Source organism: Fulmarus glacialis, unplaced genomic scaffold (genome assembly GCF_000690835.1).
Source record: "Fulmarus glacialis isolate BGI_N327 unplaced genomic scaffold, ASM69083v1 scaffold37542, whole genome shotgun sequence".
In the NCBI taxonomy this organism is placed as follows: domain Eukaryota; kingdom Metazoa; phylum Chordata; class Aves; order Procellariiformes; family Procellariidae; genus Fulmarus; species Fulmarus glacialis.
The window spans coordinates 1-14,628 of NW_009196635.1; the positions used below are offsets into that span (position 1 = coordinate 1).

Sequence of the window (14,628 nt, forward strand, 5' to 3'; positions counted from 1 at the left end):
ACCTCCCCTGCCCCTGCCTGGGAGCTGTCCGGCCCCAACCTCGCTCCTGTCAGGCAGGGCCGCAGGAGGCTCGGATCTCCCCGGCGGGCCTCCAGCGTGTTCCTAAAATGCCTTCGTAAGGCGGGTTGGATACTTTTTTGTCCTCTCTGCCAATGAGAGAATTCCCATTTTCAATTTTGGCCAAATGTTATTCCATTTTCAGCCCAGAAGACAGACAGACGTCTCCAGAGACTTTGTTTGGCTTTTACATTTGTTTTCCTGCCAGCACTAAGCCTTACGCTGCAGCAGGAGACTGGGGCGCAGAAAAAAAACACAGGAAAAACCTGCCACGCAAGGAAAGGAGCCACGGCCACCACTTCCACCGACTACAGCACCCCAGGCACAGCGCCCGTGCATGTCCCCTCCCCAGTCACAGGCCACGCCGGGAGCAGAGGAGCAGCCCCACCAGCTGCAGAAGCAGACATATGGTCAGTGTTGCCTATTTACATTTCACGTTATAAAAAGACAATCTGCCTCATTGCTTCTATCACCCAATACGATTCAGTGCTAATTTGGCGTGGAGTAGACGTTTTGGTTGCCTTAACAACAGCTTGACGCATGGTCTCAGTATTTTCATAATTTGTCTGCAAGACCTTCGGCATCTGTCATCAATGACTAGCTCTTCAGGTTATTTGCAGACTGACTTTACCAGTTCAGTTGTTCTGTGCTAGAATAGATCAATCTATCCTGTTAAGGAACAAGACAGCAGCTTTCATACTTGTAGGGACTACATTTGAGTATCTGCTCTTACTACTGTCTTCCGTTGCTGTCTCCTCCTGACTTAAAGAGCAGTTCTCTCACAGCCAGGTTTCAAAAAAAATCAGGTGCTGGAACTATTCTTCCATATGTACCTGGCAGCCAAGGATTTCCCAAGGCTGAGGGACGACCTCGGGACTTGCTTTCCATGAGCACTGGTCAGCACAGCGTAACTCCCAGCTCCCCATGAAGTTACGATCACAGCCACCCAGCTGCTCAGTCCGCCCATTATTGAGCCCCCTCTCTTGCTGTTTCTTCTCCAGTCTCTTCACTACATCCCAAAGAGCTTCAACTCTCTCCCTGAGGTCTTACACTTGATAGCACTCTGCTTCCTAAATGGTATCTTTTGGTGCTGACTAAAAACACAAACAAAAACCTTCCAGGAGTGGAAGCCCCACTGCCTCCTCCACTCCAGGTCACTGGTGCTGGGGACTTCTCAGAGTTACCGTCTTTTCCAACCTCCATGCAAGCTTCACGCCTGGCCCTGACACAATCTGTCATTTGGTAAAAATGGAGCGAGTAGGACATTCCCGTTTCCCAGGAACTCCTTTGCAGTTTGCTGTCCTATCAGATCCTTCCCTTAACACTCTCTTCCCAGCATAATTGACCTTCCTAAGATTTTCAAGAATAATGCTTTATTGATTGTGTATCATACAAAAAATTCAGCACAGTTGTTTAAACTCAGCCTCTACTTTGAGCTGTTTCTAAAAAAAATCATGCACATCATGCACTAACTGTAGGTTGCAAACTTGGCACTTTTGCTTTATCCTGTCTTCCTTTCATTCCTTTCAACAGTCCCAAATGTACTTCATTACTAAAAATGCTTCTGCCAGCACTGGTCTATTTGTGAGCACAGGCATGACGAGATTTTGCCAAGCACTCACAGAAAGATGTTTGGCAGTGCCCATCCAGTTCCAGCTGCGCAAGGAATCACCTACCCAATGACACCACTGTGAAAGCAGAACCAAGTGTGCAGTCACATTTAACTCACTGGAAGGCTTCAGAACTGGGTGAATTGCACTGGTGTGAGACTTTTTTTTTTCTTTTCTTCCAATCACTCATTGCACCACAGCAAGAGAAGCTGTAGTACTAAAAGGTTTTACCTTTGGGCCTGAATATAGATTTAACTAACACCTACTATTCTTTTTACCTGTTTTTGTAATAGAGTAGGAAGCAACAAATTTCTGGTGCTTTACCTTTACTAGAAAGGAAAAATGAATTAAAAGTCATTAGCCAGCATGTGTTAACTAACACAGATAAAACATTAATGAGACAAGGCAAACAACTCCTAGATGTACTGGCACATCGCTCTTCATGAGGCAGTTTCCTCAATCCCCCCACCTGAAGTGACTGAGAGTAACAGACATTAACAGGTTCCTGGAGATTTACCACCTGAACTGATAGAGTGATTCCTGCATGGATGCTGCTCGTCTAAGAGCATTCCCAGAGAGAGTGTTTACCATTTAATTTTCCCCAATTAGCCAAGCCCTTGGATAGGAAATACCTATTAAGGATCTAACACAGGTCTTCTAATTCCGATGCTAATTGTAAGGAGAGATGCCCTTGGCATTTCTGACCCAGAGCCTGGCTTTTGGTGTCTCACACATGCTCAACATGTTAGGACATAGGTTGCTGTCTTATGTAAGATTCAAACTTTGTTAATTTGATAAAAATTTAACAGTGAAATGCTACTGCTTGGAAAATGTCTGTTTTGTTTTCCTCTCCCTTGGTTCAAGGGCTGAATGTCTGTCTTTCTTCCAATTCTCTCAGGCAGTGGATTCTTAACCAAATACTGCTAAGATGCAAAGAGTACTCCTCTATTGGCTTGGAGGAATTTATTTATAGACACTTAAATTCTTTCTTAATCAGTGCACAATCATTCAACAGTCTAATCAATGCATTCTACAGCAACAGAGATCCATTTAGAGCTACAGAATTTTTCTTTCACTGTATTAAAGACCTCCTAGATATGGTAAATTACTTCCCTCAAGTAACCATAGCCAAGATTATATAAATAGATAAATAGCTATATAAATAAATTTTGGCTTTGCTCTGTATAAACAACAGTTGAACAACCAGTGCAGAGAATTACATAGTTGTTAATTCATAGTGGGTGAACATTGCAATTTGGTTTCAAGTTTCCCTCAGAGCCAAAATTAAATTGCCAAAGCCAGTAAATTTTCTTTCATCTATTCCAAAATGCCAGCCATTACACCCCTGTGGGAGTGGAACTCTGTTCAAATCTGCACAGGGAAAACATCAGTCTAAACCTGGGTGAAAAGGCAGGGCTAACTGCTGAGCTGGTGTATGTTAAACATGGAATGAAATTACATTAAATCACACAGCCAAGGTAGATGTGTATATTTATTCTATTCAACTGTTAGGTCATTTGACCAGTGCAAATCTTTCCATCTAAAGACTGAGATGGACAAAGTCCCTCCATTTTATGGGAAGAGTCCAACTGCCCTTTTGACTTGAACTGCTTTTATATGTTTGCAGCCCCTCATCACAAGTCCTGCTTTTCCCTTAAGCAAAAATCTAGCTATTAGCTACATTCCTATAGGGACACCTGAAAATTTTCCTCAATATGAGAAAATTGTATTATTTCGGTTTGGGATTTAAAATAAAATCCTGCTGCTGTAAAGCCTGGTTTACAAGAAAGCACAGTAATCCAGCACCAGGTGCCGAGGCTTCCTTTCCTGCAGGGATAAAAAAATCTTTCCCAGTCCCCCTTCGAGAGCACGCAAGCATCTGAGCGAGGTGTCTAGATCAGAGCTTTCCTGGGGGAGAGATAAATGACAACACTGAGTAAACACTTGGAGACGATGCTGGAACCTGTTCTGCTTTCTCTTTGGGGGCAGAATAATTGACATGTGACTCAATGGGAATATTAACAGAGTCAAGAGGCACACATTTGAGCAACCGTTGCCACTTGTGGGCACAACTTCCAGCATCTTACATGCAAACATTAGTGGATATATAGCAAAACCCAAAACTTGCACAGTAACAGCAAGTTTGCGTTGCATTTCAGGAACGACCCTATCCCCAGGCACATTCCTGTTTGTCTCTTGCTTAGAGGAAAGAGTCTATCAGCCATAGTGCACATATGTATGTATACATAACAGAGCCATTCAAGCTTGTAGCATCACCAAAAAAAAAAAAAGAAAAAAAATCTGCTGCACAGTGCTCTAGGCAGGGTCAGCTAAAAACAGCTGCTATCCATAGAAGCTTGAAAATACAAAGTGAGAGTGGAGCTTTGAAGTTTTTTTAAAGCAGATAGAACTGTAGCAATGTTCTCAAAGGGGAAAACCTCTGCAGAGTTCAGTGAAATAAGAAAATGGTTTTTTCAAAGTGGGACAGCAACAGGCCCAAGTTCAGTATCACAGACTGCGTGCATGAAATTTGCACACTTTCATTTTTAAACAAAAACCCTTGCATAGCTAATATTTACAAATAAATCTGCACACACAAGACTGGCAGGTTAAGCTGCAAAACCAGAGAAGCATTACATTCTTCTGCCTAGCAGTAGCTCAAATACTGTTCAAGTACAAACGCTACATTTATTCTTTTAGCGGTACTTCAGATTCGATACAAGAATCTTAAAAATCTTCCTGAAAATTAATGTAAGTGCCTTGAGCTCCAAGCAAGTCCACATCTTGACAGAACACATACACATGATCCTACAGCAGTATAAGTTCACTGACATGAACTGCTGCAGCCCCCAGTACTCCAGTAGTGCATTCCTTGAGAAAATGCTGTGCATCCACCTTATCCTTAGAAATACCAGCACTGGAAAAAAGGCAGGTTTATTGCTCTTAAAAGACAGTAATAGAAAGGCTTGAATCCTATAAACAAGGAAACCCAAATGTATGGATTGGAACAAGCGGAAAAAAAACCCACCAAAGTGCCTTTCAATGTATTGAATTGATCTGAATCCCCCTTTTTTTTGAAGGTTAAATCTTGTTCCTATTAAACACAAACTGGCTGATGATTTCATGAGAGTGTTCAGGGGTTGTATATTTACATGCTTGGCTGTTCCTTTCTCTGCTCTGTACTTCAGATGTAGAATAGAAAGGTGATCACAGCAAAGTACAGCTTTGCAATTTGAGCCCGCAACCAACCAATGCTTCCTACATTAGACTTGGAACTGAGCTAAAAAGAAGCACAAGACTACCTACTACCAAACTGGCCAGGGGAGTGACAAGCTTTTACTACTCTAATAGTATAGTACAGAACAAATGGCATTTGTTTTTAAAATGCTTTGTCTTACAAAGCAAGCATAAACTTTTGAGTAAGGGAGGGATGCTGAGCAACCTGACAGAGGGAAGTGAGATGCAACCTCTCTGATCTGAAGAGTTCATGTGAGACTGCCTTATGCCGAACATGCCTAGAAGAACAGTTCAGAGGTATATCAAGCAGCTCACTGAACACACCCTAAGGTGCTTGGTTTTTCTTTTATATAGAGTACAAGTACTACGCTTAAGCCTCTCAACACAATTTCAGTCCACGTAACAGTAGCACCCTGCACATAATTAGCACTCCTTATTCCAATTAGTTTCAGCAAGCACTGCTGCTTTTTGGCCTCCCAAAACTGAATGAGTTTTGGGGTTGTGGGACAGGGCAAATTCAGCATCTGTTTCCATATAAGAGCTGGTAATCAACACTTAATGTCAGACAGGATCATCAAAATATAGTTTTATTTACATTTTCATATTCAAATTCAATACAAATCATGAAATATTTACAACAATTTTAATTGTACTATAGATAAGAAAATGCATTGCTTTTCCCCTCCAGATTCAATAGTACTTTATTGCGGGCTTTAAGATGAGGTTCTGCTAACATTAGAAACAAGCCACAGATACAGAGATTAAAAAAAAAAAAATAAAGTGCATCTATAAGATGTTCTTAGATACCTTCGCTGGGCAAGGCCCTACACTTACTATTGAGGCACCCAGTTCCTCCTCGACCTCAGTTCAACTCCCCACAGATGGCAGACAACTTCTCCAATCATTTGTTATGTTTACAGCATGTCAGCCCTCCCTGCAACTTTAGCACACAGGCAAGACAATGCACAGCAACAGTCCAGCATTTTTCAGAGGCTGGATCATTTTCTGAACAAAACACAGCAGATCCTTTGGGAAGAATCTATCTTTTCATCTTTAGTTCAGTCTTCCTGAAGTCATCCGACTCTCACAAAGCCAGGACTCTGGCATATTGCTGGTGCTAGAGATGGTTGTAACTCCAAAAATCATGGAGGATCTTTCAGACTGTCTAATACGAACAGATTTGAAAAGTTCCTGCAATTGTTCCCTTTACAGTATTGTGCAAGTCAGATTTGGCCTGTCAGCTTGAAGCTCTCTTTTTTTCCCTTTAAGAATGTGTGGTTGGCAGGTTGGAGTTGAGAGGTAGAGAATCAATCTGTTTACTAGAGAATCAAAGACACTGTGGGCAAAATCCAGTTTGACAGGCATTAGTTTGTACTTTCTCCTATCAAATTAGTGCACTGAAATATTAAATACAGTGTTGCTTTAAACTAACCTGTGTCTGGTAAATAAGTATTAGACCAGATCAAAATCAATTTGTTTACAATGAAAATCCACTTGAATTAAAACAAACAACAAAAAAACCCAAAACAATTTCCAGTAGAGACAGCTACGACATAAAGAATCTTCTCCTTATTTAAATGACTCAAACACTGAAGAGAAGCTTTGCTGAAGATGGAACTTTTGTTTTAGTGTTAAAATCTGATGGTTTTCTTTATATTTAAGACAGCTTTATCCGAAGAGTGCTAAAACTAAATTCCACAAGGGAGGTGCAGTTTTAAGAATGGCAAACCATACAATTATGATTTGAACAAATCTATTTGATCTCAGCATTGCCAAGGCAATATTTTTCTGCTACAGTCTTGCAATGTTTGTTACACACGATGGCAGTAGGCAGCTCCTTGCAGAAGGCTTACACTCTGTTGCCGGGCATGTTCTTAGGACCTGACTTCACGAACTTGTGTTTCGTCTGCCTCAAAGCTTGGGTTGTCAACGTGTGGAAGGACATTCCCAACTGACTGGGATTCATTGTTTACAAGATGCATGTTGTCATCTGTCCAGAACAAAATCAAGAAAAGACAAGTTAAGAAGTGTCATAGGCAAGCTTCACTACCTTAAAGCAAACCACGGTTGCTTTGTTCCACAAGCCTACTGCAGTGGTCTTTTCCCAGCACTTTTCCTGCAGAGTGGGAAATCCAAGGCCGTGCTCTAACTACGACTTCTGCTGCCCCTCATTAGTTTGTGAGCCCAGTCTTGACACTACCTGTCATTTCTAGAGGTATCAGTATCTGCTTGGCTCTGGAGTTCACTTCTCACACTGCTGAGGAAGCCTAGGTTGTGTGCTCAAGTGGCAGAAGGCTGTGTAAGGCTACGAAATCCAACTATAAGAAGATTGGCAATTCTCATACAACGTTAGGGCTGCTGAAGACAGGCATCAGGAGCAACTTCTAGAGACTAGGTTCGGGTTAAACCATGGGACACAGGATGATTCAGAGAGGAAGGCTGCCTCTCTACAGACTAACCTTGTTAGGCCAATGTTCGTGTGTGTCCTTGCCACTCAAAGTGAAAATACACAAGGGCCTGAGCCATATAACTAATCCAGCATCACTTCAGTTGCTTATAGGGATGCAATTTCAACTTCTGATGTTTAGCTTATAGGAAGTGTCCTCTGCTCTACTGGGGTGCCTAAACGGGGCACTCCCGTACACACATCACTCGCTGGAGCAACACGTCCCACAGGTGGCAGGCAGCAAATCCCACACTTTCCTAAAAGCTAGGTTTCCTGCAGAAAACTAAGCAGACACAGCCCTTTCACCTCTGAACGCTTCCCCACTTACTCCTCTTCCCAAGGCCATTCCACAATCTAGGGGATAGTTACTTTTGTTTGTTTACCTGGAACCTTTCCTTTTTAAAAAAAACAGGAACACTGAGCCTGTGTTGGCAAAGTTGAGCACTAAAATGACATTTTCAATTAATTTGCTCTTGTTCAAAAAGATAAGGTATTTGGAAAAGCTGATAGTCTTTTCCAATTAAAATTCTCTGAAAGTATTCAAGGATGACTCAGCCTTGGTAAAATCTGAAATTCAATTGAAGTATTTGTCATCTCTATTTTGCATCATCTAAGCTAGAGCAGGACTGACTCCCCAGAAGTTTTCTGTAAGTAATTAACTACTTAAAGCAGACAGATCTGGTGGCAGAGCAACACTCACTCATCCAAATGAAAACTCCAAAGAGACAACGAGATGAGGGACATCTTCAGAAAAATCTCTTTGGCCTTTAAGTAGTAAGCCTCTGATTTTCAACTACTCTTTTCATAGACTTCAGCTTTTAATTCACATTTAGGTTGTATTTCATTTGAAAACAAAGACCAAGTGTCAGAGCCAAGTACTAAAACAAAAGGGAAGATTAAGATTACCCTGAAAAACAAGGTACTCGAGCACTGTGAGATGTTAAGGCAAACCTCCCTAATTCACAGCATAAGCAACAAAGTGCAATGCAATCTAGCAAGACAGATGAAACAGTAGACGCACTTTCTGATGGTGCATGTTCCTCCAGAACAGATTCATCCGCTCCTTGTACAGAAGCATATCCAGATGATGCTGTTTCACTATGATTATCCTCTTCATTAACTGTAGAGACATTTGATGTCCCAGTGGATACTGTGGCTTGCACAGACTCGGCCCCTTTTTCTCCATCCACCTTTGTGAAAAAAGAGAAAACGGTTAAGTTACAGCTTTGTAGGAGGCCGCATCTTTTCAGGAGACCAATACCTGCAAGGACCAGAGTCTAGCAAACTTTTACCCAGGAAAAAAATTAAAAATTAAATTGAAAAAAGCTCTGCTGTTAACCGCCAGCATTATAGGTGAAAACCAGTTACTGCCTAATTGAGTGGGAAGTTGAGATGCAGCTTCTGCATTCTTCAGCCAGCTCTTCCCTTTTACTGCCCAGTATTAGGAAAATAGATTCTTCCTTCCACTCAGCGCAGATCTCCCTCCCCCAGGCAAACTCTGTCATACATTTTAGCTGGTCCAGGCAGTGTCAGGCATTGGCAACAGCATCTTCCCCTGGCACTTGCCACAACAAGCAGTTGCAGAACACATCAGAAATTCCTTGCGTATCCTAGGAAGTCATGTGGCTCCAGGAAAGCCATACATGCTAACACATTCACTTTTCAAGGACTCTGGGTACTTAGTAACTGAATAGAGGCTGGTTTCAGGGACAGTATGAGTTGTCAAAGTCTGCCTAAAACTTTGAGAAACACCCTTAGCTGCAAGCGCAAGAGCTAAGAACAATTCTTCAGTCACGCATTACAATCAATTTTGGTTGACATTCTGCCCAAGGCTTTAGATGATACCAACTCAGACAGGTTGGCTGCAGGCTTCGCTAAAGGGGACACAGCAATTAGTCCTGTAGCATCTCCCCACTGACATGGCAATGCCTGTGCTTATCACCTGCGCTTTAGAGGCAGCACGAAATAGCTCAATATGTGGTTACTACACTACTGTAATACTGATAATGGCATCTGCCACTGAGAAAGACTACTGGCTTACCTCAACACCCAAAACTTTGAGTATGTCACATTTGCACATCGGGCATGTCCTGTGTTCCAGAAGCCAGGGGTCAATACAGTTCTTGTGGAAGAGATGGCTGGTGGAAGAAGGTAACCAACAAGTTAGGTTTCACACCAGGAAAACTGTTTGTGTGGCAGCTATGAAGGCCCATTTAGAAACACCAAGAGTTTATCCATTCTAGAATGGATTACCTTATTTTGCCACAAGTTTCGGTTGAAAGTTACGGATAGTTGATTTCTCAATCTGTAGCTGGTTTATACTTATTAGTATCTCTATACAACTTGCTAGAATTCAGCATTATCATCTTTGCTACATCAGTCTTAAGCTTTTTTTTTTCTTTCAAATCTGTGTACAATATGTTCCCAGCTGATAATTTAACTAATACAAATATTGACATCTCAGCCTTAGCTTTAAGGTTAACTTCTGTCATGCAGATGCAAATGACTAAATAGCATTTGTTTCTATTAAAACTACACAGAAAAATTATCTCACAGAGTTATGCTCCAAAGATAAACTATACTCCCACACATTTACTTTGTCTATGCAGTCACTGTGTATTCCAAGAGGATATTTGGCAGGCTGTGTACTCAAGAAAGTAAATATAATTCAGCTATTATAGATGCAAATGTGTGCTTCTGTGAAGACACTCAATTCCACAATGGGTCTGAATTAGGCCACAGATTTAGGAGGATGACTTGAAATGCTGTAATCTGCCTGTTCCCTCAGCCTGAATAGAAACAGCAAGGCAGACAGGCACTGCTCTATATATATATTAATCAGAACTCTATTATGAGACAAGTGCAGAGATACCACATCCAGTGCTCAGTATCCTATGCCCCAGTATGATACCAGGATTCTCCAATTCAGCCCACATAACCAGCACTTCCTTCCAGCTGCACCAACGTAGTGTCTAGAGTACAACCTGAAACTTCCTTGATGCGTGACAAAATATTTTAAGTACTTGGACTTAATACTGGTCTTGTGTACCTTTGCTACTATAAATGCCTTCAGTTTATCTGGAGAAGAATGCCTTCTGCAAATACACATGCCCTAGATACTTAGATACCACTGATGTAACTCACAGGAGCATGTGATTGCTTGTTTCGTTCATGGATGTAGTTAAATGCTTTCAACAAGTAGGGTCTCAGTGTTGAGGTCAACCACCAACATCAAGTACATTCTTGCAGTAAATATCAGTTTATAACTCATGTGAGAGAGAATTTAATATGGCTGATACTGGCAGAAATCACCACTGGTGAAGATTATCAAGAAAATGCAGTCATCTTAAGCTAGTGCCTCTTAGAGCTACGTTTGGGCCAAAGAGGAATGAAACATCACAAATGCATGTAAAAGCAGTCTCAGAGCAAAGCATAATGCAGCAAATTTGTGTATAAAGAATACATTCAAAAGAAGTTACTCCCCTCTTAACCCAGTAAGTCATGCTTTGTTTGCAAGTTCATATCAAGATTAGCAGGGTTTATAGGGAAATAATGAGAAGTCAAGTCTCCTATCAGCCAAAAGTATCTAGAGCCTGTCTAAATGCTTCGGTACTCATGGGACTTACTTCATTACTAAACAGGACTACCCACGAGCACAAACCTGACAAGACAACTGAATAATCATTAACACGCATGCCTGAAAGCTTACTCAGTTTTGGTTTTTTCTAAACTATTAAGCATTAGATCAAGGAAGTTTGTTGATAACACCTTAACAGGCCAACTTCTTAATATCAAAAGAGCTTAGAAGTCCTACTGCTTGGGAGAAGAGAAAGCTTTTGCAAAAACCGTAACCTGGTGCAAAGGTAACCCCAGCTCAGATTTGATAGTGTTTGACAAATAACACTGCTCAGCGCACAACAACAGCTACAGATTTTTCCGTTCTTCACGATTTCATTTCTCCTACATCAAAATTTTTCCAAGTGTTTTTTTGTAACCCTCCACAAGGGTTACAAAAACTCTTTCTATACAAAATTTGTGCAGTTCACATTGCAGTCCTCTGATTTTAGAAGCTTTGCCAGAGCAGTCCCATCCTCCCCCCAGAGCAGGCACAGGGGGAAGTCCCACAGAACAAGTTTCCTTAAGTCCTGAAAAGGTTTCATTGCTCATCTTAGGAGCAATCAAATTAAAGTCTTAGTGCTACAATACTGGGCTTCCACAGAAGCACAGCAACGAGATACAACAGTAGAGAATTCTAGACAAATAAACTGCTGTCGCTCTATTTTGGTCTCTATTTCAGATGATGCATACAAGAATATAAATGCTTTCTTCTAAAATACAAAAGTTAGCATGGTTTAACAAGTTTAGAGGGAGCATGACCCTCTTAGTAACCAGTAAACTAAGTGAGAAGAAACGGGCATAGTTTTGCCAGTTATCTGCAATTTAGAGGTAACATTCTTATACACCAGCAAAGGAAGAAATCTTTAAAAGGCCCTGGCATCCCCTGGAGAGGCACTGTGGTCTGCCAAGTTATACTTGTCAATCCACTCACAGGGGAAGTTATGAATACAGGCCATCGGGGCACACTACAAGTGTGTATTTACACAGTTCCTGTTGTTCAAAAGACTGTTTGACAGAGATTCAAGAATTCTTGCTGTGCAACAGCTTGATTAAAATTTGATCAGCTTTGATAACATAGCAGAAGGAACCACCAGTAAGACACATGCTTCCAGATTTTGGATTAAGGGGCAGTTTGGAACACAACTTACTTGCAAGTCAGAATACGCACTACTTCGTTCGGCTTGTACAGCTCAATGCACACAACACAGCTATCTCCATCGGGACCGGTTTCCTAAAGCAGTGAAATGAATTTACAGCATTAACAGACTTTGAAAGCTTCCTTTGAACTACAGTCAGATTTACTGCAAACAAAGGGGTCTAGCTAAAGTAATCTAAGATAGCTCCCGTATATAATCTTAGATAAACACATTGTGTGGATTACTCATAGTCAAGCTGACACTTTAACAGAAGCATTGAAAGTTTAATCCCATGGTTTAGAAGTCCAGCTGCAAACCATCGTTGGATTATTTGAGGCACTACTGTAGAGGTTCAGAAACTGCTACCCCCAGTTTTAGTTACAAAAAGAATAGCCAGGAAGCAGATTAGATATACTAGTTTACCTTTAAGCATCCATGTCGGCACATTAGGACCTCTCACCTCATCAAGACTACAAGCAAGCAGCTAAAAAAAACCCCTCATTTATAAGAATGTGCAAATTGTAGAGTCTTGCACCCCGGAAAAGGACCTGGTCTGAAAGAGGAACCATCTCTTCAACTGACAGTTACGAGCTCAGAGAGACTTCTGAATCCTGCTCCAGTACTAAGGACTACTTTCTGGATTCTGTGCAAAGGGTGTGCCATAACACTCGTGAAATTATAGGATCAGTCATACCTTGTCCCCTTGCTTCAGGGTGCGCAGCTGTAACTGTTCAATGGCCTTCTTAGCCCTGGCCTTTAGTTGTCGCTGTAACAGAAAGCAGTCCTGGTTAAACACAATCATTTTTCTCTTAAGTGGTAGTTACTAATACTTATCAAGGTGCCTACTGCAAGCAGACACCAGTTTTATAACCCAGATGTTATCAAAACAAGCCAAGTAAGCATGACCATGCTATTTAGAGACAACATGAAACAGAGTTTCAGGACATACTGATGTGGTTATTGACTCTGGATGACGAACCAACAAGGCATTTGCATATGCTTTGTTTTTACACAACCTTTTCACAAAGCACAGGAATTTCAAGGGTTTCTTCTTTGAGAAGATGTAAGATAATACCTTCATCAGATTAGACCTAGCCAAAACAAACAGAAGCCTTCAAACTGACTTAGTACAGAAGACCAAACACTGAGTCGGACAATCAATAATATTAACTACTCTCTTTATGACAACTTCCTGCCACAAACTCACATCCTGATGAAAGGTGAGATTCTTTACCAATCAGCTCAGCTACCACCAACGCATCCTCAACTAGTCCTCTGCCACAACTGCTTTACAGAGCACGCAAACAGCTCAGGAGCCTCCTAGCACCGACTGCTCCTGTCAAGTGGAAGAATGCAGTTTTATCTCAGTATTGGTTCAAGGTAGCATGCACAAAGGAGAAAGAAAAAAAAAAAAGGGCTCAGAGCTATTTCTCCCCCTCCCCATGACACAAGGTGTGAAACAAATCAAATGACTAGCCCCAGGTGGATTACAGGGCAGCTTTAATGAAAGCAGAGGAGGAAGCATTCCCCTTTATGCAATAATTTGCTTGCTGCTGTCAGGATAGCAGGGCAGAGATGAGCAGACAGCAGAAGCCCAGCTTGCCTGGCAACTGTTGCTGTCCAGCTGTCACTGCAAAGCATTTAATAAGCACAGGAGCCAACATCTCTGTTTAAAGGTCACAGGTTGGTGCTGTTCCACCAACTTGAAGAATATGACTGTCCTCTCCCTCCCTGGTGCTCTTACTGCCTCAGGACACAGAAGTGTATCAGGCAGCTCTGGCAGCACCGACCCAACACAGCACTTACCTTAGGGACAGACTAGACTTAAGTTGTGCAGCTAACCAAAAATCCTCTTCCCAATTCAGCCGCTCAGTGCGGGAACCCCGCACTGTTAGCTTTCCAGCATTACTTCCCCTTACGCATTTTAGTTCAGTTACAAGAATCTTTCCTGGGATGAAGGTGCAGTGCTGGTGGCACAAGTACAGAAGGAACAAGTGGGTGGAGGGCTGCTGCTGACACCTAACAAACTCAGCGAGAATTGGTAATTCAAGTCTGAAAAGATTCCCTGTGCTGAAGCAGTTAATGGCAAACAAGTTGATTTATATGGCCCACTGGGACCCTGTCAAACAGTTTTGGTGCAAAATTACCTATTCATATATCAGTGTTGTTTTGGGGTCCTAAGATATAGCATCAATGTGCACGCTTTTAGATTTTAATAGTTGATAGCTATTAACAACTACCAAGGAAGATATACATACAATCCAAAGGTGAAGGATGTAAACAAGTTTTCAGGTATATTTTTAGGAACAAGAACTAGTCAAGTTTTCCTTAAAACTTGTAGAGTTCTTCTGCTGAAGACATCAATATATGTTTCTGTATGTCACTTAAGGTTAACTTTAGAATAATGTTCCCCTTCTCAATGTTTCAGACTGAAGCCACAGAGAAGCAGCCACATAGTCATCTCAGTAAACACTGAGGCCCCCAAAAATTTCAGCAGCAAACATGGTAACATCAATAGAGCAGG

At 41.6% G+C, this 14,628-nt stretch overlaps 1 protein-coding gene across 1 annotated transcript in view; it reads right to left on the reverse strand.

Annotated features, from left to right (window-relative positions):
• Positions 1–6,701: 6,701 nt before the first annotated feature.
• LOC104072724 (E3 ubiquitin-protein ligase RNF128-like) overlaps positions 6,702–14,628 on the reverse strand; it is a 25,791-nt gene continuing 17,864 nt past the window's right edge. Inside the window, exons 4-8 of the mRNA XM_009572265.1 lie at positions 12,799–12,870; positions 12,117–12,199; positions 9,392–9,488; positions 8,372–8,540; positions 6,702–6,894 (exon numbers count right to left, since the gene is read on the reverse strand). Coding sequence (XP_009570560.1) covers positions 6,779–6,894; positions 8,372–8,540; positions 9,392–9,488; positions 12,117–12,199; positions 12,799–12,870 — 537 coding nt within the window. The 3' untranslated portion in view covers positions 6,702–6,778. The remainder of the gene's footprint in view (positions 6,895–8,371; positions 8,541–9,391; positions 9,489–12,116; positions 12,200–12,798; positions 12,871–14,628) is intronic.